This window comes from Mustela nivalis (genome assembly GCF_964662115.1).
Source record: "Mustela nivalis genome assembly, chromosome: 15".
Taxonomy (NCBI): domain Eukaryota; kingdom Metazoa; phylum Chordata; class Mammalia; order Carnivora; family Mustelidae; genus Mustela; species Mustela nivalis.
In genome coordinates this window covers 77,493,571-77,519,362 of record NC_139034.1, presented here as the reverse complement: position 1 = coordinate 77,519,362, position 25,792 = coordinate 77,493,571, and the positions used below count along the sequence as shown (strand labels likewise).

Here is a 25,792-nt window from a genome sequence, read left to right as displayed (position 1 = left end):
TTTCATTTCCTATTAAGCAAACAGAAATTAAATTCTCATGGTTCTGCAGGACTTGCCACACTGCCCCTGCCCAGACAGTTTATAACACAGGCATTACCTCTCTGTCAGTTAGAATAAATACCTAAACTTTAAAGCACTTAAAAAAAAATCAGTAGACCGAGTCCCCCACTCCAAAGATAATCATGTAGGAAATAGAAAATAAACAAAAGTAAAATGAGTGATCAACACATGAGTGTATAACCTTAACCTACCAAGACAGACAGCCGCTCCTCCCGCTGCAAACAGATTTTGCAATGGTGGCTTGAACTGGAGGAGAGAGGCAGCTGGCTATGTTTTGCAGCCAAGCAGCATATTGTGAACATGGTTGACTCCCATTCTCTCTTCCGGCTACCCACAGAGAGCCCATCCTTCCTGCCTCTCTCCTCTTTCCTCCTGGAGTTTTTGCTCTAGTCAGTTTTCAGTGACACCATCCTCAATCAGCGTTTCTCCTTCTGCCTTCTCGAGAAACAGTGTGTAGCTGATTTCTTTTAGCCTCCTGTCTGCTCATCCCAAATTGGTTCTGGTGTCTCACAGTCCTTGCATCTTCTCCTGGAACTCGGTCTCCATTTATAAGTCTGATGATGTATCTGGGGGGCTTCAGCCTTTTTGAGCTCCAGATTGTCCGTGTGCCCAGAAGCCACAGAGAAGGCAGGACATACTGTATGTATACATGTGTATATGTGTGAGCATATATATGTATGTATACATATGTGATTTCTTTACACCAGTACCGAGGTATTTTATGGGAAATTTGTAGTCATATATGTCTTTCTTAAAAAAGTCCTCTTTAACAATGAATACAGTACCTTCTGTTGGACCAACCAATATGACATAAATCCAGCATGTGAGAGGTTTGCAGGATGCCGGAGTCTAACATTTATTTTAGAAAAGAAAAAAAATAGGAAGAAGGCCCCCTCCGTATATATACCACCTGCATTTTTTTGTTTTTAGTTTCAGAGGAAAGGCTTTGTCAGGCCTCAGTTTGACCACCTGGGGGCAGCAGAGGTCTGCCAGAAATTTAATCCAGTGGCGTCCAAGTTTTAAGCCCCCCATTAGTAGGACATGGGAAAAGACACCATGTGCACCTTACATGTAACCAGGGTGGGGTCTTATCTTTACTCTTGGATTTTGATAGGAAATAATGAAAATGATAAGTCCCACTGTGTCCAAATAGCCTTCACTATTCAAAAACACTCAGAAGATAGAGGTTCATTATGTTTGGGTCATTACTCAGGTACGTGAAAAGTAAATGTTTACAACATTAAGACATTGACCTTTTTATTGTAAAGTGCATCCTGTTGTGTATCAACAGAAGCTATTTGTGTCAAATGGAAAATTGAAAGTGAGAACTACCTGTAGAATATTTTACATAAACCATGCTGTTGAGAGGGAAGCTAAGTCAGACATGTTTGTAAGTAAGTGATGCGTGTGCAGAACACATAAGATAACATTTTGCATTTACTTTGCTGTTATATATTGCTCTAGGAATATATTAAATTCATTTGCATGATAATTCCTATTTCCTGCTGGTACGGTAGGGCGAAAAGCCAGACAAGAGGTAGAAACACTTAAAGAAAACCTGCATTTGGTTTAAGAGAGAGTTCAAGGTCACTGGATTAAGTTGCAGAGAATGCGATTTCAGGTCATTATGGAAAAGCGTTTTCTAACTGAATTGCCCATTAGCTGCTGTGGGCACTGGGAGTTGGAGGTGTGGAAACAGACTATTTGAGGACTCCCGGGGGATATTGTTCAGGTCTCTTAAACGTCACACTGGGAGGTGAAGAGTTAGATGAGATGGTTTATAAGACCACATCTAATTCTGAAATTCTTTGCTATCTATGAAGTGCAAGCAAGACAATGAGTATCAGTGATCATTAAATTCCCTTACTGTGTATAATACTGAATTTACAGGAAAAACGCAGAGAACACATGTATTCTTTGAAGTAAGATTACTGTTTTGCAGGTTTTAAGCATGACAATATATCTCTTAAAATGGGTAAAAAATCGACTTAGATGCTTTAAAAGTATATACTCAAGACAGTAAATGAAATGTTTGTGAAGTCACTTTTTTTTTATTATTCTGAAGCAGGTTTCCTTGATTTAGAAATACATTTTTGCATGTTTCCTAGCATTTCCGTTATCAGGCTATAACCTGGAGTTATAACTGAGCTACCTCACACCTGTGCCTTGCATATTCCATTCAATATGACAGTCAGTCATTGTTACTTCTTGCAATTGATGGGGTTTCAGAACTGAGAAAGTCTGGCACGATGCCTTTTTAAAGTCAGGAAATGTTTAGGGGTGCCTGGGTGGCTCAGTGGGTTAAACCTCTGCCTTCAACTCAGGTCATGATCCCAGAGTCCTGGGATCGAGCCCCACATCAGGCTCTCTGCTCAGCAGGAAGCCTGCTTCCCCCCCACTCTCTGCCTACGTGTGATCTCTGTCAAATAAATAAATAAAATCTTAAAAAAAAAAAAAGTCAGGACATGTTTACATTCTTAATAACCTTAAAAAGGACTTTAAATTATAATGCATGCTTAAACCAGCTGTTTCCACAGTCTGGGCTATATATCCCATACGAGGGACTATTTCCAGACACAGCTGAACATTATTAGATTGAGGTTTTCTTCAGAGAAGAGAAAGCAGATGGCATCACCATTTCCTCAGGTATAAACTCTGAGATTATAGACCATTCCACAAATCATTTTTGAGCATATTAGGGTTTTTGTATGAGTCAGAGGACAGAAAGCAAATCACATCATTTTTGCCTTGGAATATTATTCCTTATTCTGCTGTCTACTTTTCGCTCATTTGTGAAGAAAACATTTTTAACAATAAAAGTGGGATGGAGATGAACAAATAGATAATAACGTAGAGGTTGATCAGTCTGATAGTTTGCAAAAGTATATGTAGTTAGTAAAGGCTGCAGACCGTGAGTTAATATATCTAGGGGACTAGGTCTTCCATGTTTGGGGCCTTCTTTTAGCAAGAAGATTTCATATCATTCAGTAGCATTTACATTTCTCACAAAATGTATTATTTTTCTGGATTCAGATTATGTGGGCCAGAGGGGGAAAAATAATAAAAATAAGGGTAAAGGCACCTGTTGAAAAGAAAGTGCCTCCTGTTAGAATATGTATCTGACTTCAAGCCCAAACGTCCTCTGGCATTTGGAAAAGGCAAGTGTTTTTGTCCCTCGCACCACATCCCCTCTAACCGCCTGGCAGTGGGGAGGGGGAGACTGTTTACAGATGTGGTCGGCGTTATTCAGTCAAGCTGTTCTAGTAACAGGAGTTTATTAAACAGAGTAAGGTTCATTAAGACTAACGTAACAGATGACATTAGGGAAAAAAGTCTCATCCTTTGCCTTTGTGTGTTTAGAAGACTTGGGGATTTTAGAATAAATCATTTATCAGAGTTATAACAGAATGAAAATTGTGTCCATGTGAGCAGTGAATCCCATCGACACCAAAGCAATCCATGATGTATGTGCCAAAGATGGCACATCGGGGAAGTCCTTCTCCTCTCTCTGCTCAGCCTAGCTGAAGGTAGTCTGTCAGGGCCCTGTGCCTCAAGGCACCACGGTTCTGTAGGGGAAATCAGTAGGGTTAACAGCATTCCTTACTTGCCCTGGTGAGAATCTGCTTCATCAGCTTCAAAGAGTTGCTGACCGATACTTGAAGAAATTGCATTTTCTCTTAAGATGCCTTTTTGGATGTACCAAGTCAGTTTCATTTTCCTGGGTTGGCCTGTAACATGGCGACCAAGGACTAAATCCTTGCCTCGTGCACAGCTTAGTTTCAGGCATTGAGACAAGCAGTTTCCATGGGAGTATCCCTCGGTGAACTGTCCATGCAGTCTGTACCACTTAGACAACCTCTCCACACTGTCCTTTATTTTTGGGGACTTTACTAACACTGGCTCAGGAATATTGCTGACTTTTTTTGAGATAGGAGTTTAAGGAGAAGCAAAATTATAGCCAGTTGTGGCTCAGCTGGATCATTTCTTTGATTATTCGATGTTTCAGACACAGGCAGACAGATTTCTATATGAATCCGTGATCCTTAAGGAAATGAGATACACAACATCGACACTCAGAGAGAGTCTAAGAGCTTGGAGAAATTTTGTCATTGTCATGTTTCCATACATATATACATAATTACATAAAAACTTCATTAGTGTGGCCATTGATTCTGTCTTTTAAAACAACACATTGCCAAGTTCCAGTCCTGAATGGGTCCAGACCTTTCAGCTGAAATTAAATGGTGTGGAAATTCTTCAGTGTGTAGGCAATTGTGTCTATAATGATCACACCTGCATACATTACCTTTCCAGAAAAAGAAAACGTCAGTTCTTTGCCAAGAAAAATATTAAAATCATCACCAAAACAAGTTCCTTATGTGATTTCCCCTGACCATAAAATTTCAGCAGCCCCCAAAGGGTCTTTTTGACCTGCGATAATTTTGGTTGGTCTAATAAAAAGTGCTATATTCCCCCACACTCCCCCGCCCCGGGTTTGTGATCACTTAGCCATAATTAACAATCTGTTTTCCTCTTTCACCATTTCTGATCTTACCAAACAAACCATGCCGAACAAGGGGATGCCCTGGCTTACAATGGCAGTGCAGTGAAATTAGTACCAAGGTGCATCCATCTCTCTGTCTCGGGGAGACCTCTTACTAGAGAAGCAAACACAGAAAGAAGTAGCATGGTGCTGGGTGTTACAGAGCCCCTCTCAAGGCACACTGACTCTCTTCCAGTGTGAAAATCATGCAGTTCACAGACAGAAACCTTCAGCACTGCCTTTGTAGAGCAACACTGGGTGAAAGCACGTGATGGTGTTTTTAGCCTATTTTAAGAGCAATGCAGCAGCTTGGAAAACCTTTCATAGTCTTCTGAAAATCACGTTGTAACTCTGACATTTATCAACGTAAGAATAACATCATGCAAGTTATTTTGTCCTAATAATATGTACTGTGACACAGTGACCTGGATAAGGAATTTGGAGTGTAGTTTCTGGGTTTCTTTGGGGTTTTTTTTCCCCCCATTACTGGCCTCAAGAAAATCCTCTAGGTTTTCTCTACTTCATTTTCCTGATCTGTATAGAAAATGTCCTGCTCTTTGGATTATAAAGAAAATTATCTACATAGTAAGTGTTGATTTATGTTTGCTCCTTGGAGTAGGACATTGTATGACGTTTCATTATATTGCCATCTTTCTGCGTCCTCTAGATCAGCACTGTAACATCTCTGCATCCCTACATGTATTTCTGCTAATGCATATCATTTCATAATTTAATATCTCAAATTGTATGTCAAGCTACATTTATGTCCATACTAAATTGGTTTTTACAGCCACATATAGAAGATATCAGCTTGTATTTAAATTATGATTCTTCATGTCCTTTCCTTTTCTTAAACATTCCTTTCAGACATGTACTGGCTTTTGTGCTTTTTGATAAAGCAAGTAGAATACTGTTAGCAGTGCAGTCAACTCTTGGTTATCGTTCACTATTCTGGCTGATCCTTTAGATCTTTACGTTATCGATTCACTATTTACACGGCCGTCCACCACGTGCCAGCCACTATTCTAAGAACTTCCCAGATCTTAACCAATTGCATGCTCACCACAACCCTTTGAGGCAGATACTATTATTATCCCCATTCTACAGATCAGGGAACTGATGCATAAAGAGGTCAAATAACTTGCCCAAGGTCACACAACTAGCAAGTGGCTGAGCTGGAACCAGGGCCCGGCAGCCTGACTCTGACTCATTTTCTTAAAAAACTGTGCTGGGCCGCTGCTTCTGTCTCTGCGGGAAGCTTGGGAAATCTCTGCTTCCTTCGCCAGCTCCTCCCATCCTAAGAGCTCAGTCCGGTGGCTCAGTGGATTGGCTCCCGTCTAGGTGCCTTCCTGGTTCTGCTGTTTACTAGCTGTGGGACCTAAGACAAGCTGTCCAACCTTTCTGTGCCTCAGTTTCCTTCTCTGCAAAAAGGGTTTAAGAATGTACATGCTTCATAGGGCTGCTGTGGGATTAAATGAGCGAAAACACTGAAAGTTCATAGAATTACGGTTGGCCCATAGCCTGGACACAGTAAACGTTTGCTGCTCTTGTTTCCCTTCCAGAATTGTTCTAATTGAACAGACACATTATTCATTATGTACCCCCCAACCACTGAAAAAGGGAAACAAGACCCCAGAGGAAGCCTTCCGTAAATAATCAAAAGTTGACTGCAACCACACTGTGCCGCCAGCCTCTCCGTCTGCGGTCGCTGGCCAGTAACCTTGTGTTGTAATCCATGCAGGCTACGGCCACTCGGACGCGGACGTTCTCCACCAGTCGCTGCTGGAAGCCAACATCGCTACCGAGGTGTGCCTCACGGCCCTGGACACACTCTCTCTGTTTACGCTGGCATTTAAGGTTCGTACTGAACAGCTGGGCCTGTTAAATTACCTTTTAAATTAATTCTGCTTGTTTAAGTTGAACCAGCAAGAACTTCCTGTGTTGTATTTTTTTTTATTTCAGCAACTGTTTTTGCCCCTGTAAAGAAACCACACATCCTCAGAATTCCTTAATGAAACCATCGCATGGTTAATGACTTGAATTCCTTGAAATAAAATACAGTTCAGCTGGTCAGGGTGTGCTGCAAATGATGGAAACAGTCCCAGGAGGTGGTTGCCTCTCGGCCAGAGGAAAGCATCCCCCTGGAGAATATGGTTTGCTATGCCCTCGAGGCCGATTCATAATGGGAACCTCATCAGACATTTCTGCCTCGACTATCTGAGAATATCCAAATGGAGCAGCAGTTACAATTAGTTACTTATATGTAGAAAAGCAGTAACTACACACACATTCACCTCTTACAATTTTAAAAATACCTGTTAGTAACTTCAGTGATAGAAGCATTTCAAGGATAGAAAAGAAAAGATTGTTTTGGTCTTATTTTTAGGTTTCAGCAAGTAATATTCAAGTAGGTGGAAATGGTCTCATAAGGCATTCACTTTATTCTAGGGACCTAACACTTCTCAGGCTTGCTAATTGATTGCTTCCATTTCCAGCATGGAAGAAGGAAATTGAATTAGAGTTGATACATGATGATTATTGAAACAGTGTGTTTGTTTCCAAGGTATTTGGAAAAGATAACCAAAGTAATTTTCTGCTTTACTTATCTTTGATTCTCATAAGGTGCATTTTTTTTTTTATTTTGGATAGAAATAAGTTACCCTGATATCATGTCACCTGATTATATACTCTACCTTTATTCTTCTCAGCAGTCATGCTACTCACGTCCCCATGAAATGTCATTACTGGGAACCCATTGAAGAGATGAAACACAGACCCTAACCAAATGAATGGGAGAGCCTCCACTTCCGTGGCTCTCAGAGCGCAGTCCCCTGGCCGGCCTTGGCAACAGACCCAGGGAGCTTGTTCAAAGTACACATTCTTAGGCCCTGACCCAGACTGGCTAATGCAGAAAGTCTGGGGGTGACCTGAAAGCCATGGCTTGAAAACCAGAACCATGTCTGGAACCTCTTTCTATTTTCTTTTCCGCGTGACATTTTTTAAAATTAGATTTTATTTATTTATTTCACAGAGAGAGATCACAAGTAGGCAGAGAGGCAGGCAGAGAGAGTGGGGGTAAGCAGGCTCCCTGCTGGGCAGAAAGCCCAAGGCAGGGCTCGATCCCAGGTCCCTGACTTTTTAAATGTGACTGCTGTGTGTACCTTTATCACTGCCAGCTGAGAATCTGTAAGTTCAGATCAAAACTGTTCAGTTCTATAAGAACAGAACAGTTCAGAACAGAAACTTACAGAATCTGTAAGTTCTATCTTCTGCTTCACTCCACCATGCTTGTGCCCCTGAGACCCTTCTGCTACGCGGCAGGTGGAGCCTGGCACACTGGCCACGCGTGAGGACAGGTGCACCACAGATGTAGTCTGTCGGGTCTGTGAGAATATTGACAGTCTCTTTACTGTATAACCTACGATTCTCACTTAGCCTCCTGAAAAACGCTTGCTTCGTATTAAAGAAGCAACCTGTTCATCAAGGTTCCCAGGTCCCCCGTGTCTGGCCACCCTACAGGCTCTCTCTCTTGAGAAACAACACCTAATGTTCCCTGATTTGTGACATTTATTGTCTTGAAGGCCTTTGAGGAGATTGCTTCATGTCTCTGGACCTAAGATTTCTCATTTGAAGATTAGAAAAAGTAGGATCTGCCTCCTGTGGTCAGGGCTATTGGAAGTTTAAAGATGACCTTTGAAAGAATCTGCCACTTTCCTGATGTAGATGAGACTTTACTTCCCAGCTCCACCAGAGGCCAGATTCTAAGCCTCGGGTGGGTCTGCTTGACATCTGGAAACCCTGATGCCCTTCTCTAGAACATGGTGATTATGCCTGCTGTATGATGGACAGATACGAAGTACCCAAAGACATCTACCCTGTGTTCATGCCTTCCTGGTCCTGTAAGAAAGGGTCTAACTCCTGAGACCCAGGGGGAAGATGGAGCTTGAGTGCTGAGGTGATCCTCTGTCAAAGTGTATATGCCTGTGAGCTAAAGCATGTAAAGCCCAGCGCCCCCATGCAGAAGTGGGAAGAGGGGCGGGCGTTACAGTGGAACAGATGTCACGCCCAGAGGTAGGCTTACCTGGCCTAGATTACAGGTTCATGAGGGGCCCTGGCACAGCAGCCACTTGGATCTTCTTCTGCAAATCATTTGCTCAGCTGAGGCATCATTTGGAGCATATCAGAAAATTTAAATTTTTACATTGAATTAGTGGACATAATTCGAGAAAAATCACCTTCCACGGATAAAAGCCCCATCGTGATCAAGTCTCTGAGTTGACTACATCTAGTAAATTGCCAAAGGTAGCCAAGAAAACATATTTTTAATGAGAGAAAATGTTTCAAAAGATTTCAGCCCTGCTAGTTACTGAGTGCCTTCCATGCCTCAAGCACTAATCTTCACAACAGCCTGGGCTGGTGGATATTCTTGAACCCCATTTTACAGATGAGGATACTGAGGCCAAGACAGGGCAGAAAATTTGCCCAAGATCACTGCACACCTGGCCTGCTACAGCCCTTGTTGTCCATCCACTGAGCCAGGTGTGGTGGGGAGGTGGGACAGAGGAGGAGGGGACGGACAGAGAGAAGAGATGAGCTGAGGGGCGTCAAGGTAGTTGGACGATCCCGTACAGAAAAAAAGAGAATATTACCAAGCACTTCCCCAACGCTGGTCTCATGCTGGATGCTTTCGCATATGTTCTCACATTTAATGCATAAAAGGGTGTGTTTTATAAACCAAGGTAATTATATGCAGAAAAATATGGTTCTGGCTGTTCTACAATGCCTGTGATTAACACAATCCCAAGTCAACCCTGGCCTTTGTGTAGTTGATCATCTTTTTTAATGTGTTTACACGTTTAACCTGAGAATGTATTTTTAGCAATCCCACCTTGTGCTTTTTCTTGATTGAGCTGCCTGGTGAGAATCTGTACGTGATGGTGAGAATCTGTACGTAATGGTGAGAATCCGTACGTGACAGAGAAAAGCACTTGGATAATTGGGTTCTTCTAGGGAGTTTGTGCTCATGCAGACCATGAGCCTGGCCTGCAAAGACACATGAAATGAGGTTACCTTAGTGACTGGTAAGCATTTGCAGCTGAAACAGCCCTTCACTAAGGTGGATTCTTGAAGCGATGTCCAAGTGAAACTAAATGCCTTCTGCCCAGGAGAGGTAGATCTGTCTTAAATAACACAGTTCTAGACATCTCATTTTGGTGCCCAGGATTTAAGTTCATTGTTATCCTATTCCTAGATCTTTAAAAATTACTGATGTTGTGTCTTCATTCTCTGAAAGGCTCATTTCCCTCAGGAGAATTTGTTACAACAATCAAACCTGCCTGCACATCAGACACTTCTGAGTTAGATTTTTAACCTATTCTCCACCTTGTTGCTAGAGAGAAGCTGTGCCTTTCATATTGTTCTGTCTCATTTACTTCCCCTAATAAAATTTTCCTATCCTCACTACAGGTCTACAGGAATAAAAAAGTAGAAATGAGATACTCTCTGGTGTTACCGTGTTGACTTCTGAGTAAAGTGAAGGGTGGTTTTGTTTTTGCTTCTTCCTTCTCCTGCCATGAACCTTTCTGAATGTTCAGAATTTTTTAAATATATTTTATTTTTATGTATTTTTTATATTTAGTGTATATAACTTTTTAATAAGTGAGAGAGAGAGAGAGCAGAGAAGGGGAGAGAAGAAAATTGATTAGAAGGTTACAGAAGGCAGTGGATACAATGGGGTATGTCTGGGGTAAGAGATCCTTTACCCCTTGAAATGAGGGGTTACTTATATCTTAGTGTGAGTGACTTTTAACTGCATTCTTGCAAGCAGATTTTGGGCTCAGAACCCAAGAAGACTAAATCCTGAAAATGGGAAGTTAAGCCTTGACCAGAAAGAGTGAGGCAGGAAAATTTAACTCCTGGGGTAAGAACTTGGAGACAGGCCAGTTCCAACAGCAAGACCAGGGTTCCTGGCAAGTTTTGCACACACCATCTCATCTGGATGTCTCCAGCAGATAGTGCTGAGAGAAGGAAAGCTCATCCAGATCTGTGCAAACTTTAATCCGGCCATAATTAGGGAGAACAGTGCCCCCTGGGAGAAGTCATGTTCACAGACAACAAAAGTCATGTCCACATGCAAGCAGTTCCAAAACACTGGAAACAGCCTCCCCGGCCAGCCACCCCCAGCCAGGTGGTGAACAGCTGCTCATGGTTGAGAATTATATCATATTCCGTTAATTAAGTCCCATTTTCTGCTCATTAAATGGCTCTCTTTCACATGATGGAATTCAGTACTGTGCCTCAGAGTTTCATGTTATAAAGATCCCTGTGAATCCCAGGTGTCTACCAGCTGTGAGTCACTGGACCTAAGAAAACAAAACTTACTCCTTGAGTAAAATTTTTCTCCAAAAGTAATATGAGGTAAATCTTAAAACTAATACTCTAGCTGTACTTTGCTGTTCAACAGAATTACTTGGCCGTAAGCTATCTCCGGTCATTTGGCACAGTGATAAGATTGGTTTGGGATACTGGCCTCCTGATGTTTTTTTATTTTAATCATGTTTGCCTCGTGCAGAACGCAGACATGTGCCCTCGCCCAAGCACACACACACCTCTGTGTGTCCTTGAAGATATAGCCCTTTAGTGTCCATGCGGGTTTAAACACAACGGCTATGTGCTAGCTTCTGGCTCGGCGACACGTCTGTCTACCTGTGTGTTAGGCAGTCCGTGAGAGTTTTAGCCAGCCAGGCTCACAGGCGTTCAGTTGGTATGAATTTACTGCGTGTGCGAGAAAGTCTTGCAGAACGGTGAGAAGTAGTCTTGTTTGCTTTGTCGAGTAAAACCCGTGATGTGAAAGTCCTGCTAGCCACCACTTACTAAGCCAGGCCCACGAATGCATCAGATGCTTTTTGTACTTAACTCGCGTGATTGCGTGTTTGCAGTAGCTGTGCAAGGTCAGGTCCAAGGTCACCATTTTACAGATGAGAAAGTAAGACTCAGTTTACCTGTGCAGATCTGTGCACATGATAAATGGGGCCTGATCAAAGCCTCTGGGTTTCCCACCTTACTAAGCTTGTCTGGTTACTCATTGCTTAACAGAGTGCCTGAGAAGCCTGAAAAAAACAAACTTAATTTTGTTTTTTTAATTTTTTTAAACATTTTGTTTATTTGAGAGAGAGAGTGAGCAGGAGCAGAGGGAGAAGCAGACTTCCTGCTGAGCCGGGAGCTGATACGCAGCTCGAGCCCAGGACCCTCATGACCTGAGCTGAAAGCAGACATTTAACCGACCAACTGAGCCACCCAGGCGCCCCACAAACTTACTTCTGGAGGATCTCACTTCCTATACCTCACTTCAGTATTTTTTCCAGCTTGTTAATCAGCTGACGCCTGTAAGGGCACTTCTTTGTTGGAATTAAGCTATCACAAAAACTGCCTCTGTACTGGTTGCTGGTATACAGTAAAAATAAGTAAATACATAGAAGCCAAATCAGTACTGAGGACCACTAGTCCTTCAAGCCGTGCTACAGTTTGCTAGGCTGTTTTATGATTAGTCCCTCCTCTGATAGGAAGAAGCAAACAGCCCCTGGGTGGCTCAGTCAGGTAAGCATCCAGCGCTCGATTTTGGCTCAGGTCGTGGTCTCTGGGTTGTAGGATCGAGCGTCGAGTTGGGCTACATGCTCAGCTTGTCTCTCCCTCCCCCTCTGCCCCTCCCCTCCCTCATGCTTGCTTTTGTCTCTCTCTTAAATAAGTAAAATAAATGAACTCTTTAGAAAAGAAAAAGAAAAAGTCTCACAGCAGAAATTTAGTTATAGGCTTATTTGTACTCCATGAGGGTTTTCTGCCTTCCTGGAGATACATGGTAGAGTTTGTTTAAATTACAAGTTGTCTTAGTACCTGGGACATTGAACCTTTGAGTCTAAAAACCGGATGCAGCCTCGTAGGGGTGTCTGGCGTGTCTCACTAACCAAGCTGTCCTTGTGTGTTTTCAGAACCAGCTCCTGGCTGATCACGGCCATAATCCTCTCATGAAAAAGGTTTTCGATGTCTACCTATGCTTTCTTCAAAAACATCAGTCTGAAACAGCTTTAAAAAATGTCTTCACTGCCTTAAGGTCATTCATCTATAAGGTAAGAGGCTTCCTCGGGGGAAGCCCTCGCTGATGACCATCCTTGTGTGCTTTGCCCCTGGAGTTGGGGGAGCACTGATGTCCACCTACCCGTGCTCTCTGGTGTTCGCCTAGTTCCCCTCGACGTTCTACGAAGGGAGGGCCGACATGTGTGCCGCTCTGTGCTACGAGGTCCTCAAGTGCTGCAACTCGAAGCTGAGCTCCATCAGAACGGAGGCCTCCCAGCTGCTGTACTTCCTCATGAGGAACAACTTCGACTACACTGGAAAGAAGTCCTTCGTCCGCACACACTTGCAGGTGCGCGCGGGTTCGCTCGCCGGCAGGTTCTGTGGGATTCTGTGTTAGCAGCAAGGCTTCGCCGCATTTACTGGTTTACCTCAGCATAAGTCGGGCAAGGTCTGGCCTTGAATGGACTGGAAAGTCACATTTACTGGTCTGGTTTATTTCATTCTCCACATGCTAAGATTTGGGCCCAAGGTGCGTTTCTGTTTGACTCAATATTGGACTGACTGAAATTCCGTTGAGTCATCATCTGCTAGAGTCTGTGTGAGTGAGCGTGACTCACAGCAAATATCTTAGGTAAAACATAGAAAGTCCAAAGTAATTCTTTTTTAAAATTTTTAAAAGATTCTCTTTATTTATTTGAGAGAGAGTGTGTGTGTGAGAGAGAGCACAGAGGCAGAGGGAGAAGCAGACTCCCCACTGAGCAGAGAGCCCAAAGTGGGGCCCGATCCCAGGACCTAGAGATCACGACCTGAGCAGAAAGCAGACGTTTAACTGACCGAGCCACCCAGAAGCCCCTGGGTGGTTCTTTTCTGTCTTCCATCTACTGACACACCTGCCATCTCTCCAGAGTTAAAATGTCCCAAATCCTCTACACTGGGAACCATGCAGGATATGGAACAGTCTTATGTATTTTTTATTATGTATTCTCTTCTTCCTTGAACTCATGTAGGAGTGTCCTCTCTGTCTCTGTATTTATTCCTCTTTTAAACAAATAGTTGCTGTTTGCAAACTATGTGCTAGGATTCACGGGTACAGCCATGAACAGAGCACAGCCCTCTCCTGGCCCTCATGGAGCGTGTAGTCTGCTGGAAGAGCCCGAAGCTCTTCTCCATACACTGTCCCCAGTGCTGTAATAGAGGAACTCGAGTGCGCCAAGGAGGGGAGGGTGGTCTGGCTGGGGCAGGGAGGCTTCTAGAAGCTGTTAAAGATGAATAGGAGATAGCAGGTCTAGAGGCTGAGCATGTTCCAGGCAATGGATGCACAAGGGGAAGGGCCTGTCGGGGAACTGGAGAAGGTCCTTACAGTGAAGTAAAAGAATGTGGGTGAGAGCAACTGAGAAGACGTCATGCATATCTGGAGGGCTCACCCGGACTAGTGCTGAGAATGGATCGAGGGAATCAAGGCCTTAGCTGGAGAGACTTTGGGGAAGCCATGGTCAAATCCAGGCCCGAGAGGATGGTGTCTTGGACCAGGTGTGGTGAGGTTAGAAGAAGGAGAGAATGAGTTGACAGTGCTTAGTGATGGATGGCCCCTGGGGTTGGTGAAAGAAAAGGAGGGAAGAAAGATGGAAGCCATGTGTTAGCTTGAGTGACTGGGTAAACGCAGAGCACGACCCAAACCCCAGTAAGGACAGATTCCCCCCACGCCATTGCATAGTTAACGTGTATATGTTTTAATAAAAAGTGCAAAGGACCATCCACTTATTGAAGATTTAGTGCATACACATTCAGACCAGTAACCAAGGAGGTTAAGTGATAAGGTCTCCCTGTTTATTAGAGAAAGTAAGCGACTATCCAAGGGATAGAGGCTTTATCTGATTCTCATGCCTCTACACTCTCTCGATGAGCATTTTGCTATGCAGACAAAATACTCAACGATAGCAAAATCACCTGAAATGATTCTTGGAAGGGGAAAAGATGACTCAGACAGTGTTTCCCACACTGGAATGATCTGTGCTCAAAACTTGGCCTTGTCCTGAAGACAGGAGGCAAGTCTGGGAAGTCATTTGAAGGTGAAAGGATTTTCTTGTATTTGTGTGTCCCTAAGGTCATTATTTCCGTCAGCCAGCTGATCGCAGATGTTGTTGGGATCGGGGGAACCAGATTCCAGCAGTCCCTGTCCATCATCAACAACTGTGCCAACAGTGACAGGCTCATCAAGGTGGGTGGCCCCCAAGCCTGCCTCATCATCTGGGACGCATGCGGACAGGCAGAGCCCAGCTAAAAGCTGTGTGTCCTTCTCCCACCCTTGTTTTAGCACACTACCTTCTCCTCGGACGTGAAGGACTTGACCAAAAGGATACGCACAGTTCTGATGGCCACCGCCCAGATGAAGGAGCACGAAAATGACCCTGAAATGCTGGTGGACCTTCAGTACAGTCTGGCCAAGTCCTACGCCAGCACTCCTGAACTCAGGAAGACGTGGCTGGACAGCATGGCCAGGATCCATGTCAAGAATGGGGATCTGTCTGAGGTAGCCCAGCAAGCCTCTCCGGCTGGGTTTTGGGGAAAACTAATTATGTCTCATTCAGTAAAAGAGGCCAATTTTAAGAAAAATTTCCCACTAACCAAAAGAAGGGATACTTAAGCAGCGTTAGGCTTGGGATTACTTCACGTCTCTAAGCATCTCAACCATTTACAACCTGTAAGGGAATGTTTCTGTCACAGGAGCAGATTGAAAGCCCTTAGAAACCATCCACGGTCACGTAAACGTGCACTGATTCAAGTGCGCTTAGTTTCTGCCTCAAAACTCCTCTCTAGTTCTAAAATTCAGCTTTGATGAATTGATGATGGAATTTAATGTTCCTGTTATTAAAGTAATGATAGGACATCGCTTTTTCCTTTTGGAGATAATCCATTGTCATCTGTGAACGTGGTAAGCCTCAGAACGCTGCCTGTGTACAGAGCGTGTTTCCATAAGGAGGCCAGGTGTGGGCGGGGGTCGGGTTGTGGGCCCCGGACACAGACCAAATCCAACACTTAATCAGTCTGTGACATTGAGCCCGTTTTTCACCTCTCTGTGCTTGTGACATCACCTGCAAAAGGGCAGGATATTAAGGAAAGCAGTAGGCTGTGTGAAAGGCTCTGTGTTCCTCTGAAAATTGTGTTTACAGTTTGGGCCTAAAGTATTTAGGTATGGTCAACAGTATGACCAAAGAAGCGTGATTTTTTACTTTTACGCTTCTGTAATTGCCTAAATTAGTACAGTTATATTCTACATCTGAAAATTTTAGGTAACAGTTTTTACGTATTGATTATTTAAGAAGTCCATTGTATTTGACCATAAATTTAATCTGAACTACATAGTAGCATAATAAAAGTGAATTCCATTTTACTACTAGTAGTAATTTTTCTATCATTCTGACAAAGAATCAGGGGCTCAGGCATCAGAATCAGGTTTATTTCCAACAACTTTTTTTTACACAAAACTGTGACAACTTCGTAAAAAGAGAAAAAGAATTTATTTTGTCTTTCATTTTAAGGTGTTTAGAATATTATCTAATTGACATTAAGTTATAATTTTGGTTTAGAGTTCTGTGTTGGGAAGCAGTTGTTACATCTTTTTTTAAGTTGAGAGAAAACTATTAGCTCCTGACATTTGAACAAATCTCTCAGCATCTAGGAAGATACATGCCTTTTCTTCAAATGGTCCTCTTTGTACCTTAAGAGAAGTGATATGGAAGTCTTTACTAGAGTAAGAAAAAAAATGCTTTTTTATCTCTTATATTAAAATTTTGTAATTCTAAACAGAAATGAGACTTACCAAACATACTACCATTTGTCTCTATTTACAATTTACTTCAAAATTTCAGTTTATGTGAATTGTTCCAGTTTTTCTAAAAGGTAAGATGGCAGCTATTAGGAACCCTGGTTTCCTTGAGATCTAATACAAGTCCACGCACTCACTGGAGCTCTGTCCGGAAGCACACCGACGCGCTCTGTACGTGTTGATTCTGAAGTGTGTGTCTTTTATTTTAGGCAGCCATGTGTTATGTCCACGTCACAGCGCTGGTGGCAGAGTATCTCACACGGAAAGGTGAGGAAGGAGTCCTGTGTTTTGTGAGATGAATATAAAACTATACAGAGCAGCAAAGACGAGTGAGAGCCAGCCATTCAGAAAGATCTGGAAGTGGGGGAGGGGGATGGATGTGTGTGTGTGTGTGTGTGTGTGTGTGTGTGTGTCTGTGCACTGTGTTCATTGTTTTATTCACTGGTAAGACAATGGCTTGGCTTGGTGGGCATAGCAGAGGCGTCAATATAAAAAATAAAACTAGATGGCATAGTATTGTATAACCTTTAACAAATAGATCTATCTTGCAAAGACTAGTTAATGAGCTTTGCATCTGGGTGTCCTTGAATGGCCAATGTTGAGCCGACAGAAGATTTATCTTCCCTTAGTTCCCCCGTAACAGTTTTATCAGTCAAGTGACAGTTTTAACTGGAGATTATTGGGCAACTTTTTTTTAATTTTAGAACCACAGCCCACTTGGCTTTATTATGTGGGTAGGCGGCCTGCTGGCCAGAAACCTTGCCTCCCCGGGGAAGGAGAGGGCAGGGGCCTGTGAGTGCTGTTCTTTTGTGGACTGTATGTTTGTTCCCGGTTGAGCAGACCACGAATCCTTTCATGGGTTCTTTTGGTTAAATACCACTTGCTGGGTTCCATTTCAAAATCAAGAACACCGAGGTTTTTAGAAAAGCTGCTCATGTGTGCTCGTGTCCCGGAGCACAGCAGTACCAGATCTGGCTTCCATGAAGTACATTTACAGAGTGAGAAATGGTATAAAGTCAGATGCCACAGCCGGGGAATTTCTGTATTTCTGGTACAGCTGGCTATTTGGGATGCAATTGAAGGGAACCGAGGCTTGTCCTACATCAGAGCCCCAGAGAAAAAGAAATTAAAGAGGGTTTCCATATTCTCTTGCTACTAGCATGATTTCCTGTTGAGACCTTTTGTCAGGTAATACATTTCCTCGTGTTTAGAAGCAGACATAGCCCTCCGTCCGGAGCTGCCCCTCTTCCCCTCCAGCCACAGCACCTGTCAGAGGAGGCGCCGGGGAGGTGAGCCTGAGGGTGGGCCCAGCCCCCAGAGCCCAGCTGCCCATGACCCGACACTCAGCGGTGTGGGGATTTTCCCTTGCAGCTCTGCATGGATAGTCTTGGCTCTCCTTCCCTTCCTTCCTTTCCTCTCCAGTTCCATGGCGGTCTGTCCCTGTGCACGGAGGGGAAGCACTTGGGCTGCCCTTGTAGTTACCCCACTGGAGCTGAGGTGTATATTTTAAATGTGCTCTCTAGCCAGAAACCTGGGTGGTTGGCTTCCGTAATTTTGCTTTTTTGTATGTTAACGTATCCTTAGGCTCCTAGATCAATACTTGTCATGGGGGCGTCTTTTGTCTCAAGGCTTGGAAACCTTGACCATCAGGGAGCTAGAAAAATCTCTGCCTTCACAAATCTACTCTTTCAAGACATGCTTTCAAAATACTCTGTGTTCTTCTTTTTCCCAAAATATGGGAGGTCTCAATTCCAGTTTTGAGTGTTTTGTTTTATTGGAAACAGTGGTCTCAGAATAGAGTAGCAAGATGTTTCAAGGCCTTCTGTACTTGACCATTTTTGTCCAGCTGACAGTGTCTGACTGACATAGGACTTTTCCCCCAATGACTGCAAGATGAGTGAAGGCCCCAAATGGGCCATTATTGCTTAAGGGGTTTATCCTTTTTTTTTTTTTTTCAAGATTTTATTTATTTATTTGACAGAAAGAGAGAGCACAATAGAGAGAGGGGGAATGGCAGGCAGAGGGAGAAGCAGACTCCCCGGTGGAGCAGGGATCCTGATGCGGGACTCGATCCCATGACCCCAGGATCCCGACCTGAGCCAGAGGCAGACACTTAATTGACTGAGCCACTCAGGCGCCCCAGGGGTTTATCCTTATCCAGATTATTTATCCCAGCACCAACCTTACAGCATTTCTGCTAGAGAATCAGAGTGCTTGGACGTCTGCAGTATTCACGCTGCCCGTGCTCCTGGTCTCTGGTGGTGGGGAGGACAGGAGATCCATCCTCACCCCTCGGGCAGCAGATAGGGAACCAGCTAAAACAGCCTCTCAGCTCATGGCTGCGGCTGTTGAGTGACCTCCTGGCAGACCACTTTGTGAAGGAGACGAGCGAGTTCTCATCTGAGCTCCGGGTTACCCTCAGCCGCAGTGGGGGAGGTGATGCCTTGAAGGAAATAGTTCTATTGGAGGCATGTGTTTCTCTTTGATTGGCTTAGGCTTTATTTTTCTTGGCATCTGAGCACGGGTCACTGTACCCACTCAAATTATTGCTGCTATTTTTAAACTACTGATTTGGACCCAGTCCCTGTTACAGTTTATTTACAGGTTATTTAAAGATTGCATACATTTTCATAAAGGCGGGTGACAAATTAAAAGGATGAGGAAAGAACTGAGGGAGGAGAAGGCTGGGTACAAGGAGGCAAATGACCCACACAGTGGGTCCCTGTGAGAACGGTGGCCTGAGACATGAGCGACTTCAGAGTCCCTTGTCTTCTTCAAACACAGAAGCATGGCGGGCTGGAAGAACCCTCAAGGTCATCCCACTTATGGGTTATTGACTGGCTCTCTCCCCTGCTGTGTCCGTTCTAGGCATGTTTAGACAAGGATGCACGGCGTTCAGGGTGATCACCCCAAACATAGACGAGGAGGCCTCCATGATGGAAGACGTCGGGATGCAGGATGTCCATTTCAACGAGGTGAGCGCCTTGCCTGTGCGGGTCTTCAGTCCGCCAGTGTCTCGAGCGCGGCTGTGCTCTGCCGGCCCCTCACACGATGGTTTTCTCTCAGCAACTGCTGCTGCCCACTTCACTCTGACTAAGCTCATGCTCCAGGCGGTCGAAACAGCCGTGAAAGCTCCACCATCCCCCTTTCTAGGAATTCCTCCTTTGCTCTGGAAAGAGAGTTTGAGGAGCTCGTTAGGAGGGAAGTGAGGCCAAGAGCTCAAACACGTGTGGGAAGAGGTCCAGCATTTTGACCATAAGGTTTCTCATTCTTTCCAGCCATTAATTTCTCCAGCTCATGGGTTTTATTACTATTTTAATCTTTTAGCATCACACTCTAACCAGCTGAACTGAACGGCCCCTCAGACTTTTAAATTGGTGTCCCCCACACTGACTTCTCTCCCGTGTCGGCAGACATGCAAAGCCCTGAGCGGGCAGACCGGGCCCAGGGGCTCAGAGCGTCCCGCCTCCACTGGCGGGCCGTAGTCCAGATTTTTCTTTCTCACTGGTGGTGTAGGAGAAAGCCCAGTCCCGCCCCCAGCAGAGATCAGAAGGTTCCAGGTTAGACCATGGTGACAGTTCCTGCTACTTTCTTTCTTTCTTTTTTTGTTTTTTTTTTTTTTTTTCCTGCTACTTTCTTGTGGAAACAGGATCACCTTGCAGCCACTTATCTGGAACGAGGAAGTTTTAAAATAAAGCTAGGAGTTGGAGCAAATGCCAGCTTTCTGGCTCTGTTCCCTGAATTTCCTCTTTGGTCACTGTCTCTCAGAGGGGCTTTCCATGCTGAGGCATCCCCTCAGCTCAGACCAGAATGGAACAGTCAGGGGGCAGCTTGTCGATCCTGCCTATCTTTTAAATAAAAATAATATTGTCTGTTTCTTCGTGTGGAGAGAAAGAACAGAGAAAGAAGTAAATACTTCTGCCTCTGTTGTACTTGTTTTTATGATGTGGAGGTCCTACAATATTGTGACTTTTAATTACGTTCTTGCCGGTAAGTAGGGCCACGAGCACACACCCTCCATGACATTAACCAGTCCCTGAATCAGTTCAAAGTGTGGTCCAGGAAGCCTGGGGATCCCTGAGACCCTTTCAGGAAGTCTTTGAGGTCCCTCCTTGTCCAACCGGATGTCTGTGGAGGGCTGGACTTCCTTTGTTTATATCATCCAAAACAGCATGTCGAACAGATTGAGTGCAGAAGCAGATATGAGAATGTCATTTTCTCCTATGATGTCAGACATTAAAGAAACTGCAAAAATTTAAAACAATGCTACTCTTTTCTCTAATTTTTTTTGAAAATGTTTTTTCATTAAAGTATGTTATTTTTTCATTAACATGTAATAGGTTCATTATTATCATAATTAAATTAGTAAACCTGTAGCATTTTCCAGTTGCCATTCCTCATATTATAAATATTGAGACATAACACCCATATACATAAAAGTTCTCAGTAGTTTTTAGGGAATATTCAATGACTTAAAAAAAAATACATATATATATATATATATATTTTCTCAAGCCGCTCTAGTTTAAAAACCACTGTCATAATTTGTCTAGTCTCAAATGCCCTCCTAAATTAAAAAGTGAACATGAGAAAGAAGGATAATATATTGAGTGCACTTCACATTTAAATATTAAAATAATTTTAACCATGATAGATGAAGATTTCTAGAAGTCCCAAAGATGGGGGGGCATTTAATTATTAAGTGGCATTAACAGTTCAGCTCTCTACCTTGAAACGCCTGGGCAGATAGTAATTATTAATTTTGCTCTGAAGTGTAAAACCCGTCACTGAGACCATAAGGCTTGCATACTCTTGACCTTGAAGTCCTCCTTCAAGGCAAGCGTGACTGGGTTTTTCTCTGAGAAGAGGCTCAAATGTATTGTCTCCTTGCAGAGACCACTCATGTCCACCCCAGCGCCTAGATGGACCTCCAGAGTACAGGATTTTATTTAGAATTTGATAAGGAAAGTAGTGGTGCCAAGAACAACTAAAGATTTGAAAGTAAACAGTTCTCAGTAACCTGTCCTTCCTCAGAAGATACAGCTCAGGTTTGCTCATCTGATTAAGTAATAGGCTGGAGTAATCACGGCAGCCTGGGACATCCGCCTAGGAAATCAAGTCAGGCTTTATTGAGGAAATTTATGAATGGCACCCAGCCTGAGGGATAACTAAACATGTGAGAAGGGTAACTTTATCAGTGATTTCCAGAATATGGATTTTCCACCCTGTCCTTGAAGCATAAAGTTGGTAAATGTTTAACAAGGTCCGTAGTATGCGATGACCGTAACCATTAGGATGTGACACGGTGGGGTTATCAAGTCCTAAGCAACCCCTGCCTGGCAAGATTGAAACTAGCGGGGAGTTGAAAGAGGAGCGTGTTCCAGAAGCCAGGCACCAGAAATTGCCACCTACATTTTTGCTTTGGCTGTCAGGATGTTTCAAGAGAAAGGGGAGTTGAACATCTCTCTCCCAGAAGGAGTTTGGGGGGAAGCTGATGGGACTAGGTCTATAACACATAGCCTGATAAAAATCATTGCCCTTTTAATCTGCATTATTAGATGTACTTAAATGCCTTGTGCTCTCCTAACATGGTTTTCGTGGAGCTGCATAAGAACACACACTTCTCCTAGCAGCAGACCTCAGATGGGTTTTCATTGATCACGGTTTGTCTTCCCTGACTCTGAACTAAAGAGCAGACTCCCTCCCAGCTGCTTTTGATTAGATAAAAAGAAACCTCCCATCCCTGTTTACAGTTCTGTTAGGCAAGTGGGAGCCTGTGCAGACTGAAGAATTCTGAGTCCCTTGTGGTGTCAACACTCAACAGAGAATGGAAGTTTTGAGATCCCTCCTTTAGGATCCTGTCTAGAAACGGGCAGCACACTTGGGACATTGAAGAAAGGCTAATAAAGGGACTATTTTGAAAGCTTGGACCAGGTGTGGGGAAACTGACAAGTAATATTGCAGTACCCTCGAGCTTAGCAAGAGCTGGGGTACTACCTCTCACCCTGGGGGCTAGGACAGGGGAGAGAGCAGCTCCACAGGGGGGCCACCTGAAGATGTAGGAGAGAGCTCAGTCCCGTACCCCGGCAGAGAGGGGCATGTGCATAGCCACCCTGTCCTCACCCTGCCCTCCAGGCTCCTGCTGGGCCTTCCACTGGCTGAGGACAGGGAGCCCACCCTGCAGGGCAGCAGCCCTGATGCATCAGCCTCCCAGCACACAGAGGTAGGAAGGATGGGCCAAGAGGGACTCTGTAAGGGGAAATAGAAAATACAGTTCATCCTATTTGCCCACTCACTAAAATTTCTTTGTAACCCCAAAATTGACGTCCATGTAGACATTTTTGTAGTCATGCAGGTCTTTGCAATAGTGACTAGTGAACTTCGCCCATGGAATAGTCTAAATCGTCTCCCCTTGGCTCATACCAGGACATACTGGCCCTCTTCATTTTGCAAATATTTACTGAGCTTCCTTGGCACTGAATATTGCTGGAGATAGAAATGTGAGTGCGATATGGTCTCTGCCCTGGCACACTATACTGCATCCAGTGCTTTCTTCTCATTGAGGAGAAACACCAAAACCATGGTCCCTTCTAGTCTGAATTGGAAGTTGTCTGACTTTGTGACCTGGAAACTCCTATATTTATGTACATTGATTCATCCCCTAAGCTAGCTGTGTGCTGTGTGCTAGCTTGGGGATATATAAGTGATGTATCTGCCTCAGAAAGTGACACCTGGTTCAATAATTCTCAAATTTTCATATGCTTAGTTAGAAATTACTTAGATTCCTGTTACAGATAGATATTTCCATTCTTCACACTCTGCCAGTCCTCTGGGTTGGTTGAGTGTGGTGCCTGGAAATCTGTATTTTGACAAGCATCTCAAATGATTATTTTGCTGCAAAAGGTTTTCTACTCTTGAAAAACAATAATGTGGTGGATATGTGAATTAAGCCATAAAGTATACCGTTCCCCAAGCATTTACATTTACATTATTTTAAAAAATATTTTATTTATTTGACAGACAGAAATCACAAGTAGGCAGAGAGGCAGGCAGAGAGAAAGAGGAGGAAGCAGGCAACCCGCTGAGCAGAGATCTGAGGATCCTGAGATCATGACCTGAGCTGAAGGCAGAGGCTTTAACCCACTGAGCCACCCAGGCGCCCCTACATTTTTTTTTTTTAAGATCTTATTTATTTATTTAAAGTGAGCACAAGCAGGGGGAATGGCAGGCAGAAGCAGAATCAGGCTCCCTGCTGAGCAAGGAGCCAGATGTGGGACTCGATCCTAGGACCCTGGGATTATGACCTGAGCCAAAGGCAGGCACTTAACCAACTAAGTCACCCAGGCATCCATGTTTCTGTTATTTCTAAGTGGCGGATAATAGGGACAACATCTAGCTTCATAAGTAAGGTTAGATTAAATTAATCAATGTTAGATGGAAAAATTGGCATATAAATAAAAATGTTTAAATCCCCTGCACATACATAGGCATTTTTGTGAACACACACTAATATAACATTAGTGTGCTATTTCCACAGGCAGGTGCTTAGTGACCTCAGTTGCATGGCTGGGGCACACTTAAAAATTAAACTGGCTGCTGACATTTTAAACAGTGGTCTCAGTGGCTCATGAGCTTGGTACACCTGAGATCTTTTTAGGATCAATCTAGTAATGTAAAATGTGAGCTTTGTGGATTAGTTCATTGAGGGTTTTTTTTTTTTTTCCCCCAGCCAGTAATTACTTACAGTTCTTGGCATGTATTGGCAATTTAGAAAATATATCTTGGCATTTAAATTTTAAGCAAGGTGATAAAACCATCAAGCTTTCTATATAACAACCATTCAAGGTCATCACTCTCTGACCATTGTCTGGATTAGCTCTGGTTTTCAGGTGCAGTGATTGCTGGAAATTCTAAGTAAATTAATACATGGGGTTTCTGCCGAGAGTATCATTTGTATATGCCCCAGAGTTTAGTTACTATGATATCATAGTTCCCGTGACTCTATAATTTTGTTTTCACAGATGGTCTCTCAAGCTGAACTTTTTGATTATTGGTTTTCTTTCTTTCTTTCTTTCTTTCTTTCTTTCTTTCTTTCTTTCTTTCTTTCTTTCCTGGTTATTTCTGTTCAAAGAATTATTACTTGATGCACCAGCTCCAAATGTCTAGGTGTATATAGAATTGACATTAGCTTGAATAATTTACCTTACTAAATTAAACTTCGGTGTTCAGGAATCCATACTCTACTTTTATGAAAGGCCTTGTGTTTTCTTATAGAAGCAATTTTTAGTTTGGGTATTTTTTTTCCCCCCGAGAGATTTGTGTATTTGAGCGGTGGCGGGGAGGCGCAGAGGGAAAGGATCTTCAGGCAGACTCCCTGCTGAGCACAGAGCCCAGCGCAGGGCTCCATCCCACCATCGGGATCTTTGTAGGATCGAAAACCAAGAGTCTGACACTTCACTGACTAAGCCACCCAAGCACCCCTTAGTATGTTTTTTAGTAAATCTATATAGACATTGCTTTTTGTAGTATATATTATTTTTTTATATTAATAACTGATGATCAGACTGATAAGCTATAGGTCTGCCTCCTGAATCAGAGAAAAAGGTAAAAATGTCAAGTAGCATAAAAAAGTTGAGGATGTGTTATTTCCTAATTCCTGATTGCCATCAAATTGCAATACTTATTTCAATTATTTACTAAGCTCTATTGGCTTTATCAAATGTTCTCATTTCCCAGCCATTCTGGAACAGTTTCCCTGGTCAGAGTCCATCTTTCTGAACCAAATATGACCGATTTTTCCATGATTAACTCAGTTGCCTGTGGTATTGATATGTTACTTAAATTCATGTTTCATTGTTACTAAACTTTCCACACGTTTCAGGTTTGACTGAACAAGAGTAAAAATAGTATTCAAATCCTAGACTCCCGGTTTGGGGCATTTGGCCCATAAAGTCTATTTAATAGATATTTATTAAGTGCCAAAATCTAGGGCCACTTAAAATATACCTGAAAGGCTGCTGTAAAGATACCTTACATAACTAGACAGAAGGTCATTTCAAAATCAAGTAACGTCTTCCTTATAGAAACCTCATCACGGTGGTAGTTGACATATGCCTATATGTATTTTCATATCTCAAAATTATCTACATTGAATTAATTTCTTTTTGACATAAAAAACTTTGAGTATAGCTGGTTAGTCCGTTTAAATCCTTTCCACACCACCACCCCGCAGCCTCATCCCGTGCCACTCCCTAATTCAGATTTTATACTCTGAATAACCCCTCAGTCTACTT

The 25,792-nt window shown here is 43.3% G+C and overlaps 1 protein-coding gene across 21 annotated transcripts in view; it reads left to right on the top strand.

Annotated features, from left to right (window-relative positions):
* Positions 1–25,792, top strand: part of DOCK9 (dedicator of cytokinesis 9) — a 211,915-nt gene that overhangs the window by 162,013 nt on the left and 24,110 nt on the right. For 12 of the 21 annotated variants that reach the window (XR_014303301.1, XM_082700796.1, XM_082700795.1 and 9 more), the window contains 7 exons: positions 6,345–6,460; positions 12,589–12,726; positions 12,840–13,022; positions 14,778–14,891; positions 14,988–15,203; positions 16,709–16,766; positions 19,368–19,474. Coding sequence is in view for 20 of the 21 variants with exons in the window: in XM_082700796.1 (XP_082556922.1) it covers positions 6,345–6,460; positions 12,589–12,726; positions 12,840–13,022; positions 14,778–14,891; positions 14,988–15,203; positions 16,709–16,766; positions 19,368–19,474 (932 nt within the window). In the remaining variant the exon portion in view is untranslated. Of the gene's footprint in view, positions 1–6,344; positions 6,461–12,588; positions 12,727–12,839; positions 13,023–14,777; positions 14,892–14,987; positions 15,204–16,708; positions 16,767–17,710; positions 17,789–19,367; positions 19,475–25,792 lie in introns of all 21 variants that reach the window. The other 9 variants (XM_082700809.1, XM_082700807.1, XM_082700802.1 and 6 more) reach the window with 1 other exon arrangement.